Below are 20,690 nucleotides of genomic sequence, written 5' to 3' on the forward strand. Positions count from 1 at the left end.
AACAGGACTGGGGAGCTTCGGAGCTATAAAATGTGCAATAAAATGTGGAAATCATTTTCTGGTTCTTCCTGATGTTTCCTGCACGCCCCTCAGCTTTATGATTTATGTTTTAAAGCACACCCGTATTTGAAAAAGCTGTTTCAAGAGGTTTTCGCATCAATACATGGCACGAAACAGCAGCCGAGCTACTACTGGGTTACCTAAATGCCTCTAATGTAAATTTAAAGCTAAACGAGTCTTGTGAAAATGCTCATGATGAGTGTACTCCTGAGCACTGGAAAGAATCACAAATAATTAAGTGTTTGCTACTCTTCAGTGTATAAATATGGTTATGGAAAAAGTATCAGCGATCAGTGTCCGATCAAATCATCTCACAAAGAAAGGGTAAAGGTTATAAATGATCTTTAATATAATCCTCGGAACAGCGTTCAGTATACAGAACTTGCATTTTTTTTTAAATCAGAAATTAAACTCTAAGCGGAAAATTCAATAAAACAACTACCTCTAATCCCATCACACATTTTTAATAAGAGTCCAAGCTTTCTGTAGGGATAGCCTGCATATTACTCTTTACCATGTGAGTGCACAATAAGCCCGGTGGCTTCTTATGAGCAAACGGATGAAGCTGTGAAATGATTTTGCAAAGTGATAAAGAGACTGCGCAAACAGGGTGACGTCACCATGCGTTCAAGTGATATTGCATCCTGCAATTTCACTTCCATAGCTACTTCATAACGCTTACACACATCTCACATCTTCCCACACCTCATTTATAATCAGCTAATCAGGGATTCTACCAGACAAACTGACTGTACTACAGACTTTGTTAATGTGTCCTCAGAGCACTTATTTTGGTCAGAAAATTAATGGTAATATTGGACACTGCATGCACATTATGGGGGAGAAGAAGGGAGACTTGTTTTCGTCTTTGGTACCACGGGCCTTAACATCCAAGCCCCAAACTCCCCCAGACTGTCCAGTTACTTGATGACTGTTTATTGGTTGGCGTTGGAGTTGCAGTTAAGTTTCTGCTTCCAATTTAGAGAAACTTAAAACACATATCATCTGTTTTTGTAGGAAAATTGAGTTTAAACACCTTTTATTTCATTCCATGCATTTTTTCTATAATTATCCTGATATTAGAATAAATGTTATGATCCCGCTTTGGTCTTTCAGGTGACAATCTTTCTGACAATCCATTTCCCTACATTAGCTTTTGTCACTGAACACAAGCAACGAAAGCACTACAACGAAAAAATTTCAGCGTCACATTTCATGTAATTGGTCTCACAGAGTTGCCTTTGTGTGGTTATTGCACATAATAGAACCGGTAAGAAGAACATAAACCTTATAAACTGCAGGAGGTTTCATAAACATCGCGATGTGAACTATTGCTATTAATCACAGCCATCTCTGTGCTGAACAGCGAAGCAGATTAGTGATTAGTGATCTGCTCTCCAATCCAGCTGCTTCCCAAAGAGACTGCGAACCTCTTTAGCTACATAATGACATATTTGGCTCTCTGTTCTGTATCCCTGCCTTCTTCCATCCAGGACGTCTCGTACATTCGCCTCTTTTCACTCCTGATCGTGTCATCTTTAATCCGCACTAGTGACGCACACGTGGCTCCAGATGTTCTAAAAGAAATGCTCAGTGCAGAGCGGAGGATTCGCATCTCCTCAAACGTGGCGGGACAGATATGTTTGGATGAGGAAATAAAACCACTGTCCCATACTCTAAAATTTAATATCTCATAAATTTCACTTCTAAGATGATCATGCAACATCCATGTGCCGTTTTCTTCCCCCATTGCACTTTCAAGCAGCACTCGTCTTGTAGGTTTAAAAAAATAAAACTAAATACAAATAAATAAGAAAAAACAATAAAGATACACTGAAAAGTGCAAATGTACATTTGTTTACAGCATGACATACTCACTGTACAATCATTGGTTATATACTCACATTATTTGAAGTATTATAATAAGGATTACTAAGTAGCATAGTTGGAGTAAGAAATATTTCATAGCAAGTCTATTGGAAAATATTTGCATTGCCGTGTGACTAGGAGAGGCTCTTCTAAACATTGCCATGGTGATGTGTGTGTGTATGTCTGTAATGTACCTCTGCGTGTGTGTGTGTGTGTAAGAGAGAGAAATAGAGAGCCAGTATGTAGATATAAGGTGTAGTGTATGTGCAAACAAGGAAGCAGAGAAAACTCAAATCATTCTAGTTCAGAGGCACAAAAACCGCCCAGCCAGCATTTCAAGTATCTAACATTGTTTTGAACAACACGCATCTGTCAGACATCAGCAAAGCAGAGAGAAAGAGGAGGAAAGGAGGAGGGGACTTCCTTTTTCAGCTCAGGGAGGAGGCAGCTAAAGAGTCATACGAGTGGAAACAAGCATTTCAAAGAACTGTGTCAAAAGAGCGACACTGATTAGACAAACAACACTTTTTCTTCTTCTTCTTCTTCTCCTTTTTTTTTGCTATTTTTTAGCCATAATATATTCTATTGCACTTCACCTAAAATGCTATTCTGTCTGCGATGAAGACGGCCCACTGCATCAGGCTGCAAACAGCTTACTCGCTTTCACGTGTCGCTCCCAATTCACTCAATGCTTCCCGAGTTGTGGCAGAAGCAAACACGTGCAGGAGCAAGTAAGGAGTCGTTAGGGCCGGATGCGGGGCGAATCCATGTCAGTCTTTGTATAAGACACATTGCTTAACATATTCACAAGCTCTTCATCCGAGGCAAAGTGTCCCATCACTGTGAGCGCTGGGGCAGAAGGCCTGCGAAAATGGTCTCCAGCGAGGAGAGTCATCCACTGGCAGTCGATTTCTGTTCCATAAAGACAAGTCGCCACGTCGTGCATTTTGGTAAGGACACCTGACAAGATTATCCTACAGGAGAGAGAGATGAGCCCCAAAAAAGGCTTCCACTTTTCTGTTGGCAATAACAGAGGATCTGACTTGAAATCACGTTTCAGGGTCATCTTGATGGCTGCTGTTCTTTGTGTCAATTAAGCAGATTCTGTTGTGGGCCTTGAAATACCTTTTAGGCACTGGGTTAAGAAGCTCCAAGTTACAAACACTTTCCTGGAGTCACCAAAAAAAGTACATTTTCAAAATTCTCAGCTTAATGAAACATGCGATCTGCTTTTTTGGGGGGTGTTCTGTCCACTCATGGTGCCACTGAGCAATATTTTATTGTATTTATGAAAGGTGATGGTGACCATTACCTGGCATACAGTAACAGTGTGCAGGGAACAACAATTCACAGTTGAAACTTTTCATTTTCTTATCAGTAAACCTTTTCAATCTGTACCATACTGTACAGTTTGAGTAATGGTGCAGCACATACTCGATCGATTTTGAAATGTTGAAACTGAAAAAGAGAGAGGATAGGTTTTCTTACTATCTCACACTTCTGGGATATTCATGAGCATCCATATCCATCAGCACTGTGCCTCTGGACGTCTTAACGCTCTGACTTGACTTTGTAGCGCAGAACCAGGTAAGTGGCGAGTCTGAGGATCAGGAAGAAAACCCCCAGCACCATGAAGTCCACGTAAAGCTTTGCGTCCTCCACATCCAACAGCTGCAAGACCTCCTCTGGCTTTTGAAACTTACACACAGGGTCTGGACATTCAAGCTCAGACCGGTTCATCCCATAAATAGAGAGTATCACCCCCTCAAAGCCATACCTAAAAGTGGGTGATTAAAGAGAGTCAGTGTAGACAGTCAAACCACAGAAACCAATTACTAAAATGAGTTTAGAAAAAGCTTGATTTTCTATTCAACAGCCTTAGAAATTCATTGGTAGCTGACATACCTGACATAGGAAACATAAGAGCTCCACTGTAGGTATTTGGGAATGGTGTCAAAATTGACAAAGAAGCCAGAGAAAAGGAGGACAGGTATGGCTGTGACTGGGCCCACAAATGTTGCCACCTGTGGAATGAATTAGCAGCAAAAATCATATGAAAAAGTTAATCTCTTACCTTGTAAGCAGACAAAAGAAAGTATTGTAGTATAGCATTTTAGATCATTATCATTATCCGCTGTTTGCTCACACTGGTCACTTTTTCTATAAAATGCACGCTTGGTGCATCCTTGATGATGCAGCTAAGGAACCTTGATTCAGTTCATCTGGAGACAGCATTTTTCAGTTAGAAGAACATTTATAACTCATCTAAGTGATTTCTTCCATCTCAGCTGACTGCACATTCTCCATATTAACAGTACAGCTGCACAACAATCAGAACCAGCACCATTGCCTAACACAAGATCAGCTTCATGATTGTTAATATGCAAATTATCATAACCCTTGCTCAGTGGCCATATGTGCTGTTTACAGAGACTTGGGGAATGGCTGGGAAGCCACATCAAAGGTGGGATGTTGCAGTTTAGTTATGCCTACGGAGTAGGGGGCACTCTTTCAGTGATGAGGATGAGGATCAGCCTAGACATGGAGGAGAGCTGGTTTGAGCAAACGGCCATATGTATAAAAGGAGAGCAACCATGTCTATATCAAGGAGGGTACCTAAGAGTATCTTCACATTGCTGATTAACTGTCATTTTAATATGCATATTATCCATCCATGTTCTTTTTCCTTTTTTCTTGAGAAGAAGGGAGCGTCTGAAGCCAAGAGGTGGGCCACACCCTGAAGAAGCTACCAGTCTGTTGCAAGGCTGACACACAGATCATTCACACTCACATTTAAACCTATAGTCAATTTAAAATTGCAAGTTAACCTAACCTCACCAACTACATGTCTTTGGACTGTGGGAGGAACCTGGAGTACCCGGAGAGAAGCCGTGCAGACTTGGGGAGAACATACAAAGACCACACAGAAAGGAGATTCAAACCCAGGACCTTGTTGCTGCAAACCACCATGCCACAACGCTCTCTGAATGTAACGTGCATATTAATGACCACAAACTGAGCTCATGGCTCATTGTTAGGCGATGCTGCTCATTGTGATTGTTGTGCAGCTGCCTTGTTTATAAGGCTGGGAGATCTGCAGTCAGCTGAGACTGAAGATAACACAACGTCCGGATGAACTGAATCAACTTTCTGCAATATAAAATTTGTTCTGTTACATTGTGGAACTGTCATTATAAGTGCTGCTTTTTTCCCCATTGCATTGCATTACAGATTTTTGAGGACCTTATCATTCATTGTGGCAAACTACAAGTGGTAAGAAGACACTATGCCACTGCGAAGTCTGGGATACTTGTCAGCATCCACGTCAGTGCTGGATAACAAGTTATTTAAAAAATATAATAACCAAGTAATTGCATAACTTTAAAACATCAGCTAGACACCTTATCAAACTCTGTCAAGAAACCTTTATATAAATACACACAGTATCCACCATTCTGGGATGGCTGTTCGGCAAGATACTAATCACAAGTTGCTCTCTGATGCATCCATTGGACTGTGAATGTTTGACAGAAAGCACTTATGTAGAAAAAGCATTTTTAAAAAGTGAATTAGGTGAGTTGTATAAAGCACTGAGTGTCTCAGGCAGAGTAGATAAGTGTTATATAAGATCCAGTCCTTTACCATTCTCTTTATTTACATGTTGCATACATGTTATGTTTTTTATTGAACAAATGCCAAAATAAAAACTGAAACAGTGTGGTTTATTAACCAACTATCTGCAGAAATGTATTAACAATGCATCCAGTGTAACTTTGCCTCACCAACAACAGAAGCCTTCACAGAAGGTCACAGTAACATCAAGCGTGCCTACAGAGCAACACCCCTCCCCCACCTAGGACAATCTGACCACCTCTATCTGCTCCTCATCCCTGCCTGCATTCCCCTCAGGAAATGAACCCCTCGAAGCACCCATGTCATTAAAACATGGCCAGATGATGCTCTGCTTTGATCTGAAATACTGGTCAATATTTGAACAGAAGGACCTGGAAACCTCCACTCAGTCTGTCCTTTTCTACATTAAATGCTGTGTAGAGAATGTGACATCCAGGTTTTTCCTAACTGAAAACCTTAGATAACAAGTGAAGTACAGGCTCTGTTCATGACTCATAACTCAGCCTTCAGGCTGAGGGACATTTCCCTGTTCTGCACTGCCAGCGCCAACCTGAGGAATGGCATTAAATGGGCCAAGGAGGCCTGCAGGAGGAGGATAGAGGGCTTCTTCACCACCACCAACACCCACCAGTTGTGGAGAGGTATCCAAACTTTCAGTAACTACAAAGGACAGAGCCCCACAACCCCCGACAGCAGCCTCAAACTCACAGGGGAGCACAACACCTTCTTTGCTCAGCTTGAAACCACCCCTCCCCTGGGAAATTCTGAGGAAGAATAACGTGGACCAGAAGCTGCTGCTGGCCTTTTACCGCTCCTCAGTGGAGAGCGTGCTCTCATAGTGCCTGGGTGTTTGGTCCTTAGGAGCCACAACTGAGAAGAGAAAGGCTGTGCAGAGGGTAATTAACACTGCCCAAAAAATCATTGGCTGCACTTTGCCACTCCTGGAGACCATTGCCAGATCCTCCTGTCTCAGGAACCAGAGCCATCACAGGTGACCCCTTGCACCCCGCCCACCACCTGTTTGACCCGCTGCCCTCTGGTTGGCACCTCAGGTCGATTAGGTCCTACACCTCCAGACTCATTAACAGCTTCTTTACTTTGCACTACCTCTGAGCACTTTGCAACTATTTTGTTCTCCATTGTATGCCTTTTATCTTATCTTGTATATATCTATCTTGACTTTCTGTTTTCTCCTGTTTGCAGTCTATTCCTACTGTCTACTATTTAGTGAGTAGAGAGGAGCACCTACAATTTCATTGTACATGTACAATGACAATAAAGGGCTATTCTATTCTATTCTATTCTATTCTATTCTAAAAACCCAACCCTCACACCTTCCACTTTTAAACAAAGTTTACCAAAAACACAGAAAATTTCGTTAATAAAAATTTTGGATTGCAGGGATACTTTTTTGATAAAGAGTGACCACCTCCACCTACGTTAAACAATAAATGATTACAACACCTCATCTGACACACACAATCTCTTGTTGTGTGCTACATGTGAAAAAGTGCCATTTAATGCCAAGATGTTCGCAGCATTGTTCAGAGTAAATGTATGACTAAAACCACCCACTGTAGTAACAACTCTGCTGTGTGAGCCCGTTCGATTTATTTCAAACAGTAGAGACAGTCCAGCAGCGAGAAAAGCAAAATCTGACACACAAACATCTTTTTCTTTACTGAAATTCAGTCAGTGCACTACAGGCCCATTTTTACATATTCAAGAATTTATAATATAGCCCATAACTAAGGGTATAATTCCCCTGTAATTAAATGAAATTTCATTGTATTTTATTTGAAATTTCAATGTATTATATTTACCTACAAATACTTAGGCAGGGACACTAGAATAAGGAGGTAACAACTCCGGTTTTTACAGGAAACAAAGAAATAATTACATTTTAAGTAATTTTAAGTAATGTGTAAGTAATTTTAGATTGTGTATCAGTAGGTTTAAGTACTGCATAACTTCAGGTACCATACAGGAAAGAACAAATAATTACATTTCAAGTAATTTTAAGTTGTGCATAAGTTTGGGTTATTTTACAGAAAAGAAGACACAACTTACACTGTAAGCAACTTTAAATATTGTGTAATTTCTTGGTAATTTTGCAAAAAAAAAAAAAAAAGAAGCAATATTTCCCCATCTTAAATAGTACATGTACTTGTGTACTTTTGCTTATGTACTTTTTGGGGTGCACCAAGCTACTTATTATGAAGTAGCTTAACTTTGCCTCTATCATTATAAAACCACATGGGTGCATTTATTTTTTCTTGTACGTTGTTGGGAGAGAACACTCCATTACTTACCTGCAGAGATGTTGATGCAGCTCCTATAAGCAGACCCAGCGACTGCGCCACCAGCGCTGTGGATGTAGACAAGGCCATAAAGAGCAGGTAGCGACCCACCTCTGCAGGTTGTTCTGTCATCCAGTACACTATACTACAGTACATAATTGGACAAATCACCTGTGAAGCACATTTTTAATGCAATTAGTTTAAACTGTACTCCACGCATGCACAAAATATGAAGTGTTCAAAAAGCAAAACACTACCTGGAACGGTATGTCAGCCATGGTTTTGGCCAAGTAATAGGCCTTCAGGCTGTACCAGTAGTTAAGATGTTCTCTCACAAACACAGACATCTCTAGAGGAACTGTGGAACAACAGCGGCATTTAAAGACTTTCCACTTGTAACAGACAAACAACTTCCACTCTCTGCATAGAAGACAAGTCTTACAGGTTAGCACTGTGGGCATCAGGGCAGCAAACATGAGGAAAAGCATAGAGAAGAAGAGGAAGCCAGTGTTGTTGAAAACCTTGCTGGCATCATTTCCAATTTTGAGATAGAGCAGGCCAATGAGTACTCCAATGGACAGATGGGACATCACCCTAAGGTGGGTCAGCACCTTGAGAAAAAAAAGAAATAAAACTCAAAAGTCTGTAACTCATGACAAGAATAAAAACAAAGTTTAAGTGAATTTTAATTGATAAAATCTGGAGATATTTATAGAGTAAATACTATACCGTATCTCTGCATATTGTAATGAAGGTTCTTTTGAAGAGGATGCAAAACTGTGTGAATGTACTGGTGGCGAAGCTATGCTTCTCAAGTGTTCCTGTGTCCTGTGCAAAATGAGAAATAATAGAGTACTCATATCAGTTAAAATGACAACATGTAGCATTATTTCTTGGTGTATTTTAAACAAGAGTGTTTCTGTCTAGTGGCAGAGACACTTGCAGCTTACTTACTGTCTATAACTTGTTTTGTTTTACAAAAATCAAATTGAAAACTATGACGATAAGGATATCTCTATTCAACTCCACAGGGAAACATGTTCTCTCTAATTATTATTACTAGGAGGAGCAGTATCAGGATGCAGCAGCACCCAGGGGTGCTGCTGCATCATGTAGGCCACTGCTTTGGTCAAGGGCACAGTGACAGCAGAATTAACCCAGTGTGCTTTCATGAAGAAACCAAAGTAAGCTCGAAGCGTGAGGAGCGGTCGCAAACTCCACACGGACCAGGTTCAAACTCAAAACTCCACTTCCTGTGCAGATCTAAGCTAAATCCACACTAGCTGTAGTTTTATTTAAAGGACAGATACAAAAGTGGTGTTTGTCTTCTGGCTCAATCAGAATCAGAAGGGTAATAAGTGCATAACAAAGAATAACAGAGAAAATCAATGACCTCACTGCGCTTAAAGGAAGCAGCAGGGCAAAACTGCAGTATGCATTAAACAGGAGTAACCGTAAAGCAGACAGCTGTGGGTGGTTTACAGTCACGGTTCTAGCATTTTTGCTGATGCTCTTATTAAGTTATTATATTATAGGGCTGAGAAAGACAAAGTGAGAAGACAGCTTATAGAGACTAATGAGACGGATCAGTGGAGTAGGGATGAAAAATTTGTACCATTTAAAAGGTATTACTGTGAATAGGAAATAGAAAAGGTCTATTTTTTATTTATTTTGTTGCCTCAATTTTTAGCTACTGATTATATTTTTTATTGGCTGTCATAGCAGCATTTTTAAGGTTCCCATTCAGCTGTGAGCAATTTGAGTATCTGTGGTGAAATACAACCCCAGTAAGTACAGCACTACTACTTTTTATAAAGGTATCGTTTATCATTTCTATTATATGGTGGCTTTGTAGTTTAGAAATATGTTGCCTGCATCTAATTGTTAATAGAAGTAGACAACAATAACGAACGTGGTTAATTCCAGGAAAACCAGAGACAACAAAAAGCAAGATTTGATCAATTTTCCTAATAAATGAACAATTCTTTAAAATGAGTAAAGTCTGGTACTTTCAGGGGTTTAATAATGTTAAATACCAGACACACAGGGTGTGTGTGATGTGTTAAAGCGCTGAAATCACTTACACTGTGACACTGTGAGGGACAAGAGGAGTCAGTTTTGTCCCTCGAGTTCTTCTTGCCCTCCTCTGAGCACAGTCCGCCCTGGACTGCGTCAAACAGCACTGGGTTCAGGTCTCCGTACTCCCCCGATGCCACCTCAATGACTGGGAATAGAGAGGACAAGCTAATGAGAACGATGCATAACATATAAAAAGTTATGCATGGATATACACTTGTAATCAACTCACTGAAATCAGCTGGATTATGATATGTCGGGCAGTGGAGACCCAGGTTCTTCAGATAAGGGATGAGGTAAGGGACTGTGCCCTTGTATATGCACTGACCCTGACTGAGGATGTACAGCTGGTGAATAAGAACACATGTACAGAGTAATCAACATAGTTTTGAACACAATGGCTCCGTGAATAATGCATCGACAACTGACAAAACAACAGGGCCGGGTATCGACTGCCGCACAGCTTCAGCTGCATGAAACAAACCCTGCAAGCATGTAGTGTCTAGGTCTGAGCTGCAGCTAATGGGTGGTGAGGCATGCCCAGGAGGAAGAGCACTCAAGTTACCTTATCAAACATCTCAAAGAGCTTGGCACTGGGCTGATGAATGGTACAGATGATTGTCCGTCCTCCCTGAGCCAAGGACTTCATGAGGGAAACGACCTGGAAGCAGGACGCGCTGTCCAGACCACTTGGATGGGACACGAAAAGAAAGATGCACTATTTAGACTGCATTTCAGCTGAAATCACACAGAGTTAATCCAGATGAGTGTTGTCCTACCTGGTGGGCTCATCAAAGAACATGACAGGTGGATTGTTAACCAGTTCCAGGGCAATGGCCAGTCTTTTACACTGGCCCCCAGAGAGAGAGATGGTACGTGTCTGAGCACACTCCTGAAGGCCCAGAGCGGTCAGGATCTCGTCCACCTTCAACCCAAACAAAGAGAAGTGTTGGAACGCCACGGCGCGCTTACTCAAAGCTAAAAATAGAGGTGTGCAATATGAAAGAGATTTAACTTCAAAGCCAAATATGGATGTATGCTGTGATGTGCAGCAGAAGGATTTCACTGCAGACAAGACAGTGGTCATCAACCGCAGCTGCACATCAGCATACAGCATTTTGCTGCCTTCAGTGTTGTTTGATGTGGATCAGACAAGTATTCTGGCTCCAATGTGATAATGTGGCTTGGGTTAGCTGTGATAATATAAGGCAGGGATGTCAAACCTATTTTGCATCACGGGCCACAGCCCACTTTAATGTTACTTTGGCCAGACCAGTTAAACCCACCTTTCTGTCACTGTACAGAAGAAGCAGAAAAGTTCTTTTTTAAAATATTTTACTGAAAATAAAAATTCTATAGTAGGTAACTGTTTATCTATTACTTAATTACTTAATTATTTGTAATTTGAACAAGGGTGGGAAGTCATTATTTGTAAGAAAAGCTGTCAAACTTATGAAATACAATTAAAAGTCCAAAATTTATGCCTTCCTTAACATTTTCCAAAGCAGTCCAGGGGGCCAGACAGGAGTTTTTGTTTGGACGATTCTGGCCCCTGGACCTTACCTTTGGCACCCCTGCTATAGGTCATTGATTTCCATTATATCAGGCAACTATTAGGTTAACCTCCTCTGTCTTGTCTGTGCCCTGCTTCTCTAAATAGCACAATATAAATTCTTATTAGAGAACTGTTTCAGGTTAAAGTGGTGACTTAAAAGTCCCCCAAAATTAAAATGATCAAAAAGTAAGACTCCTCATTTTCTTTGCAGTTTTACCCCAAATTACCTCAGAAACATTTGTATTAATGGCAAGCAAAACTCTCTGCAGCTAGACACATTTCTATTCATTTCCACACCCCTAACATCAGCAACCGCTTCTGCACGTAATGCAGAAATACCATCAGTAAGTTCAGACTTACAAGCTCCTTTTTGACCTGCATGCTCTCATTCAGTTTCAGATTGGCGGAAACCTGAAAGACAGACAGAACTCAGCTGTCATTGCTGAACTAGGATTCAATGAGAAGTTAAGATTTTACTTTTTTAATGACCTCACCATCATGGCCTCCCTCGCAGTGAGGTGTGGCAGCAGCATATCATCTTGCATGATGTAGCAGGACATTTTCCTGAAAGTCCTCAAATCCCTCGGTCGGCCGTTCACCAGGATTGTACCTTTCATGCCGGTCTCCCTGTTTTTAAACACAGTACCAGCTTCTGAGCATGAGAGAGACCTCTTCATGTGCATATCATTCAATCTTCCATTTCCACATCTGCAATAACTCCAAGTGCAGGGCTCACCTGTACCCCGCCAAAATATTCATCAGTGTGGACTTTCCGGCTCCAGAAGGCCCCATGATACCAATCAGCTCTCTGCTGTTAAATCTTCCTGACAGACACTTCAGGAGGGCTTTATAACCTGACAACAACAAAAAAAAGCTGAGTTATTTATAATCATGTGATTAATTTCACCAGTTATTCTTATAAGCATTACTTCAAAGTTAACACTCATGGTTTTAGGCCAAATGTTATAAGGTCTAATGTGAGCGTTTCTTCCTTTGGATTCAAATTGAACTCTTTCACTTATTCATTTAATCTTTTATTTATTCATTTTTTTAATGTGGCCCTGAAATGATACGGAAAGACGATGAGAACGAGAAGTACAAGAACTGTGTGGAAAAAAAAGAGTAACGATGGAAAAATAAAACTGAATGCTCCTGATCGGATAAACAGCTCGTTCAAAGTGTTTAGAGCGGGAGTACTGCACTTTATTACCTTTGCCAACGAGGTTGTGTTTTTCACAGCGTTCACGTGTCAGTTTGTCTGTAAACAAAGTTTTGATTAAATTCTGATAAAACTTTGTAGGAGTGCAGAGTAGGGTGATGTTAACAGCCCATTAAAAACTGGCTTACATCCACCAAGTCTTCAAGGTCAACTTAAAGATTTATTGGTAAAAAAAACAAACAAAAAAAAACCCTTTTAAAAGTAGCCTAAAAAGTATTAAATATGCCACATTTGACCTCTGACCTCAATAGATTGATCTGAAGGTCAAAGTGATAATAATGCTATATAGTTATATATAGCTTTATATGTTTCTTCCTGACATTATTTGTACTGACAACATATAGGCATATAAGGAATAACACATTGGGATTCTAGCTATCATGTTACTTTCGACCTCTGACCTCTTCAAAGTCAAATAAGGTCAAACTTTCATAAAATGTCTTCATCTTTAAAACTACGCTTACATTTCTGCTGCCTTTATTTGTATTGGCAATATTTAGGAAATGACACTAAATATCGCATTATAGTTTGCATCCAAATATCATGTCACATTTGACCTCTGACCTCACGTTTACGTGTCACATCTGCCTTTCTTTCAAACTGACCCCAAATACATTATATCTTTAAAGAAAGTGTTAAGAGACAGAGGATGAGCTGCTAAGTTCATTAGAAATACACTGCGATATAAAATATAATCAGCTCAAGTTATTCATGTCCAGTTATTGACAAATAACTTACTTTATTTAGTAGTAATTCACTTGGAATGCATGTTCACATTTACTGTATCCACAAAAATAAAAATAACTATGTCAAGTAGTTTCAACAGGACACTTTCCATTTAGTTTAATGCACTACACAAAACAAAAAGAATATTTATGAAATATAACAATGTAACATTGTTCCCCTATAGCTGGCTTTGTTGAATGTATGTGTTACCACCCTCAGGCTTTACAACAGACAAAAGCATGAAATGAACTCTTATATCCTGTGTTGGAATGTAAAGTGCTACGACCCATCCGCTTGGTCATTTTTAAACTACTTGTTAAAAGAAACCTTTTCAGCCTCCCGACAGTGTAACAGTGAAACAGGCAGTTTTGTGTCTCATGTTGGAACGGACTCAGTTCACTGATTTTAGAAGAGCTTCAACAGACGGTTATGCAGGTAGAAAGCCTATTTTCACTCCACCACTTAAAGTCCCAGACGATAAATACCACTTTTAAGCAGAACTAAGAGTCCTGTCAGTCACAGTGCAGAGGTATTGGCCATGGCATCCCCACCACCCAGCAAAGGGAGTCTTATTGTAAATTAGAGATGCACTTGCTGTTAGAAGTGACTTCTTAAGTGAAGTTGGCATACAGAATGAAGCTTGAACTGCAGTTAGAGGGGGCTAGGGTTCGGGCGCGAGACAAAGGAAGCCAAGTTTATTTGTTTAGCACAAAGACAGTTTCAACTGCTCTGTGTAATGCGTTAAAATGCTTAAAAGAAAGATGAACAATAAAAGGCTAATTCAAGAAAAGAAAACCTTTAAATGCAAAAGATATGAAAACAAAATGTTCCAAAAGATTAAGCACAAAATTAAAAAATACCAAAAACTGAAAACTCATAAATATTACTTATAAGCGGGAAAGAAAAAAGAAATTTAGCTTAGTTTTAAAAAAAACACTATAGTTCAGACATATCCAGGCTCTCAGAGTCTCTGAGACCTGCAGGGGGTTTGGAGTGTGCATATTAAAGCAGTAATCTAAGATGATGATGCCCTCACTAGCACCAACAGATGAACCACAGTCATTACTCCCATGCAGCGGTTTTAACAAACGGTTGCTTTGGTGTGGCTTGCAAATGAAGATGACTCCGGTTTTAATGATGAACTTCTCTAACCTTTGCAGTTCTCCAGGCACAATGGGAACAGCAAAAACAACCAGCTTAAGAGCTGACAGAAAACCTGAAATCTTTTTGAAATCGAATGTCAAAAGGAGCTTTAAGTACCCTGGCTTTTGACACATGTCTCCCTCGCCTTACCCATTTCTCCAGTGTCCGTACGGACACATTTTCCTGTCTTGAGCTGTGTAATTAGGGTCTCAGCAGCACAGCTGCCAGCCTTCTGAGTTAAATAGCCTAAAAGTAGTGCCCCCTCCTCCTTTCAGTGCTATAACATCAGACAGCCTCCACTCAGACAGCAGAGCTGCTTGCTGCCAGAGAAGCAGTGATGCCATGGCATGTGGTGCATACTGATGATCTAACCTGATGCTACAAGCCGTGGACGATAATGGCCTTATCTGTGTGGGTCTGCAGGGACATAACCCAGTGCCATGAGAGCCATAGATTATGTGGCTCACCTCACTGTTCCCTGCCCTATTCAGTGAGTGACTAAGGCCTGATCTCATGGACAAAGTCAAAGAAGGGGAATAGCATCAGGTGTGGTCATCACATGTCTAAAGTGAAAGAAAATTATTAGATCTTTCCCAACAAACCTTCTTCTTTTTTCCCTTCACACTTGGAGTTTACTGTTTGTTCACTGGTATCTATTTTATCTAATTTCATTCTATCCTTAAAGGAAGTGTCTGCTAAAATACTACCTGGTTGGGGGGAAAAAACACAATCCATCACAACAGACTGAAAAAAGAAAGAACACTTCACCGCTTTGCACGTCCACAACATTTTTATACATTTGATGCACAAAAATGATTTCTATAAAAAAGCAGCAAAACCAGAGACACAACCCTTTTTTTGCATGCATTCCTCTTCTCTGTCAAAACCCGATGTCTAGGCTGTCCACCACACAGCTGACACTTCAGTCAGAGACGTGGGTGTGCTATAGGCTACTGGTGAGAGCCAATGCATCATGGAGCCACGGGCCTCAATAAGAGATGAAGAGCGAGTGATAGAAGTGTAAGTTCTTTCTCACTTCACAGCCTCATTTTCAGCCTGGCTGTTTAACGGAAGAAACAGCTCTGTTAAACTGAAGGGATCAGAATATTTAATAGATAATATCCAGCCTTCGTACGGCAAACAAACAGAGTGGCTCCCAGTTTACCTTCATTTGATCATGCAGACGTCATGTAGAGATTTTATTTTCATATTTGATCAATGCTAATGAAAATTATCCATAATCTTTCTGCAAGACAATGTCAGTGATGAAGCAGGATGCATGATTTCCACCACAGAGTCTCAGAACTGAGCATCTATGCTCCATTTTGAGCATGAACCACTCCTTTTACAGATTTGAGATTAGCCCTAAAAGGATAATGGTACGGGAAGTGCAGCATTCAATGAATAAGCTGCAAATATAACAAAAAAATAAATAAAAGCAACCCTCCTTTGTCTACTAACCAGATGATCAGTGCAGGTGCAATGAGCAACTCACAGTAAATCGCCTGGGGGCATGTAAACATTTCCCACTCTCCCTTCCTCCCTCCCTCCCCTTTTAAGTATGAGCTAGTGTTTCACCAGTTATCTCCCTCGGGAGGAAAATATCCTCAACATGAAAGCGGGTCACAGTAGCTTCATCCTAGCAGCGATAAATAACTGGCCTCACGACAAAAGGGCCCACAATAACAATAACACAGACAGAGGACGGCTCATGCATTACCTTCCTCCACTGACTTACAGTAAACAGAAACTACGTTCACTGCATTACAAGTTCTTCTGCTTCCTGCTCATCACAGAGATTTTCAGAGGTGACTCACAAGCAGTGTGTCGCTAACCAAAAGACTTAAACACATTAAATACAAATGACGTCACTTGCTCACGGCTCGTCCTCTTTGCTGTCCTACAATGTGTAATTCAGTGGGAATTATATAAAAACGTGTGTTTTTTAACTTGATATAAACGCACACAGCAGATCAGCAGTTCTAAGCTCTGTGCTGTTACACTGTCTTTGCAGCTTTGATCAGAGAGGAGCAGCTCTGAGCTTAGCTGGGTAAATGAGGCACAAACACAGACAAGCCCCTCAGAATAAACTCCAGCACAGGTGAAATTAGAAAGTTAGGTGTGGCTTGCTGGTTAAGACAAATGGGCAGGATGGGCCCAGTATGAGGCGTGATCGGAGGTTCAGCGAGTTTGGACAGAGGGTAAAATGACAAGGAGAACCTCTTTATGAATGGAGCCACTTAATTTGCAAAAGCTGATGGAGAAACACTTTCTGTTCACACATCATCGGGCTGATGAGCTGAGGCAGGCACCCCGATGAGAAAACAGAAGCAAACCAGGGGCTGATTTTAATAAACTAGCCTCCAAAAAACATGGGCTTCAATGGACAAAGCAACGCTGGATTATTGATCCAAGCTAGAGGTACCCTCGCTGTTCCTCTTCGCTCCTTGTTGATACTCTCCACGAATTCAGGTTTCACAATACTCCTCTGCCAGGCTTTCATAATGCGCATCAATATTACAAAAGACTGAAAATAGCACAACCTGCAATGCATCATGTAGAGGCTTTCCTAGGGTAACATGTGCCTAGTGTAAATAAAGGATTCCTCTGAAGCACCCTTTATCCTCACATTCCCCCATCCTTTTGAGCATATAGAGCATTAAAAAAGCAGCTAAACCGAACAGTTTGCGGAGGGTGGTTTATTTGACGAGTCGACTGAAGGCTGGAGGCTCATCAGCAACGAGGGCGTTGAGTTTAAGCGCTGTTTGTATTTCACAAGCTCAAGCTCAACAGCTCAATCATGGGCTTGACTCGCCATCGCCACAAAAGAGACGCAAGCAGCGTGCCAACCTGCAAGTGTAAATTATTTACTATGTCTAAACTGTGCTGAGCGCAGCAAAGCTTGCAGGCACACTGGCTGCTACAACATGGTGGAGGTCTGTGAGTGTGAGTGTGTGTGTGTGTAGTGGGCTGGGATATATGTGGCAGAATAATGGAGAAAGGTAACAGAAAATAACAACAACAAGAAAAAATTGTTTTTCTTAAATGTCACAAAGGCTTTTAAAGGCCTCCTCGTATTGATCGCCATTGGTAATGTTTGCTTGCTCATCCATCATGGTTACTGTGTGAATTAAGCGTTGCCCGTACCTCTCCTCCTCCACCACGGACCCTCCCGGATGGTGTACGAAAGCTCATTGAACTCCAGGTCCACAGCGGAGCGGCGTGGGAGGTGGGAGAAGCGCTGGGCCTCAGTGATGTGGTTCTCCACTTTCTTCAGGTGGGTGAGCAGCGGCGCCTCCTGAGGCGCTCCGCCATGAAGTTTGGTCTCCTCCATGGGGATGCTGACCGAGCCCTGCTCGATCGTCTTCTCAGCCATGCTGAAAGGCTGCAGGGGAGGGCGAGAGGGAGACGTGTCAGTCTCTGCTTCAAAAGCAATGGCGTCTCGTATCTCTGGTTTTATACAGGTTATGAAGTGTAGCTCCCCTGATAAATGAACCAAAGCAAGCTTCGTTAATCACAAAGTATAGCTGACAGAGATAGTTTTTGTGTCACGTGCTAGATGTAGTTAGAAATAAAAGACACCATAATAAACCAGATTAATTCAAACTTTAGCCGGTAAACGGCACTATGCACGCAGCAGCTCTAATTCATTGGAAGTATTTCTACATAGTGAACAAACTGATAGACTTTTGTAGGCTCAGCAGAGGTGAGTGTGTAAGGGTGTGTTCCAGGAATGGTTTTAGTTTAACTGGAGACATCATCCTAAAACTAGGTGCCGGACATGATCTGATTACAGTTTATTCTATGGACTGGCTGTTTTAAGGGAATGAGATTCAGAGCGTGAGGAGCTGGGATCTGGTTTCAGTCCTGCAGCACACTTGCAGTTCTGCTGATTCACACAAATTCACCCCGAGTCAAAGCAGCCTGTTGGAAGTGTAAACAAAATTATAACACAGTTATTTCATTAATCATTAATGAAAGTCAATAGGTTTTGACACACATAAATTACTATTAGAACTAAGTTTAATTAACTCGGGGGATAACGGGCCTAATTCAGACAGCTTAAGGAATTAATTGAGTGGCCTGGTTTTGACCAGTACGAGTTTTTTTATGAAGAACCTTTAAATGAACTACGTGGATGTTACACATCAACATAAACATATTAAAGTACTATTGTGTGAGTGAATGATGTAGGCCCAAAGTCCTGACTCTAAGTAACTTGATCACATGTAATGTTATTACATAAGTACAAAAACTTAAATTGGAATCTGGAGACTACTATCTGTATGTTCACAGATTGCTCTGACTTAGTGGGTCGGTATGTATATTTAACAAGCTCATACTATTTACAGACTATTTATACTATTTATAATCATCTTTCTTTATAATATAAAAGTCTTGTATGTGTCTAATTTTAAGAGAACAAAACGAATGCATAAAATTACAAAATTACATCCAAATAATTTTGACAAAGAAAAACCTAGTTATGCAAGTCTGAAATGACCATAATAATAATATAATAACAGTAATAATAATAATAATAATAATATGATTATGTCTTTAGGACAGTTTTAGCCATTGTGGACAGATACAAATAAACAGGATATTGCAATGCATGCAATATACACATACACAAACCACGCCAGATCATCCACTTAGCCATGTCCAAGTGTGATCATTGCAGGTACCACTGACGATTATTACACGACACCAATCAGATCACATATACTACTGAAATTTGGGATGGATGTAAAAGTATATCAGAAAACATTTGTGGGATGCGTATTTGAAAATCCAAACTGTTTAAGCGATTACTGTAAAGGCTACAAACGTCTGCTGCTGTCATGCAAGCCTTGCAGTGCTTGCAGTAGTACTCTGAGTCAGTGTCTGCCACTGATGACCTACTGTATGTGTAATAAAATATCCTCAGATAAAGGAGGGCCAGTGATGAAGATTGACCAAGGCTTCTATTGATCATCCTCCCATTAGTGACTTTCCATTACAAGCCTGCATATAAGCGTTGTAAAACCCTGACAGACTTTAATGGCCTCTCAGTCAGAGGAAGGCCTCAGTGTTTCACCATGTGCGGCCCTAAAGACAGGACACATGAGCTCAGACAGCCATAGAAGAAGTCTCCTATACACGGGGATGAAATATGCTTATCACTATAATGTATAGCAGTGCAATATGCACTGATTCTGCGCCCTGCAGAGACTTGCCATTGGTGGTGAGGGATGCTCACATCTCTCCAAAAAGCACCTGTTAACAGTAAAAGGGTGAAAGCCAGATACAGTATTTAGCAGAAGTGACTTTTTTAAGTAAATGAGTCATTCATTAGTATGATCTGAGGACATCCTTGCAGTAAAAGTGGCTTCACCGGTCATTTCTAAATATGCAGTGTGTTTCGTTGCACATGCACGCGCATACACGCAAAACATTTCACATACTTGTGTTGAAATGACCAGGTGAGCAGCTCAGCCCTGGTTTCCCTCCGGGTGAGAGCAACAGTGCTCAGTTGATCCCTTCAGGCAAAACAGCCCAGTCCTTCCACATCAGAAGGTCTCCCAAATAGTCCCAGCCCAGCAAAAAAAAATTCAAAAAATAAATAATAAAAATAAATAGATGAAGATGATCACCACGAGCCACAGTCAAGCAAAAATCAGCGGGGCAGTGAAGGACCGAGCTGTGTTCCCCTTATCAATATCACTCGGGGTGCGGCGCACATCATCCCGCATCAACTACAGCAATCCCTGAGATTAAGATCATGTCCGGCCTCAGACTATGACTGCATCCCGGAGAATCGTCAGGGGAGCGGGAAGACTGTCATGTTTTCCCTCGCTGAGATTGTTCCTTTCATGAAATCCGTCCGTCCCGAACTCGCATCCAAACGGCCTGTACTCACACACATCCCCCGCAGCGGTGTGGACGCCAATCCTCAGTCGGTGACATCTGGAATCACACACACAGACACACACACTAAACCAAGCAAACAGCGCTGCAGATGCTTCAGCAGCATCAGCTGCAGCCCGACAGAGCAGCCGCCGTTATCCTCTCGCCGGTTAGTGCGTCTGTGTGGTGCGCACGCCGGTCTGGGATGCAGGGCGTTGCT

General features: G+C 41.2%; 1 protein-coding gene across 1 annotated transcript; it reads right to left on the minus strand.

The window, feature by feature from the left end:
* Positions 1–398: 398 nt before the first annotated feature.
* abcg4a (ATP-binding cassette, sub-family G (WHITE), member 4a) lies at positions 399–20,687 on the minus strand. Its single transcript, XM_005735500.1, has 15 exons — positions 20,029–20,687; positions 17,729–17,966; positions 12,230–12,347; positions 11,988–12,120; positions 11,854–11,904; positions 10,718–10,863; positions 10,504–10,627; positions 10,171–10,285; positions 9,947–10,086; positions 8,592–8,690; positions 8,305–8,473; positions 8,120–8,220; positions 7,875–8,033; positions 3,835–3,953; positions 399–3,706 (listed from the first exon to the last, which is right to left on the minus strand). The coding sequence occupies exons 2-15, from the start codon at positions 17,955–17,957 to the stop codon at positions 3,481–3,483; spliced, it is 1,929 nt and encodes a 642-aa protein (XP_005735557.1). The 5' UTR covers positions 17,958–17,966; positions 20,029–20,687; the 3' UTR covers positions 399–3,480.
* Between the last annotated feature and the right edge of the window lie 3 nt (positions 20,688–20,690).

Source organism: Pundamilia nyererei, unplaced genomic scaffold (assembly GCF_000239375.1).
Source record: "Pundamilia nyererei isolate P.nyererei 1_Seehausen unplaced genomic scaffold, PunNye1.0 scaffold00064, whole genome shotgun sequence".
NCBI classification, from domain to species: Eukaryota; Metazoa; Chordata; class Actinopteri; order Cichliformes; family Cichlidae; genus Pundamilia; species Pundamilia nyererei.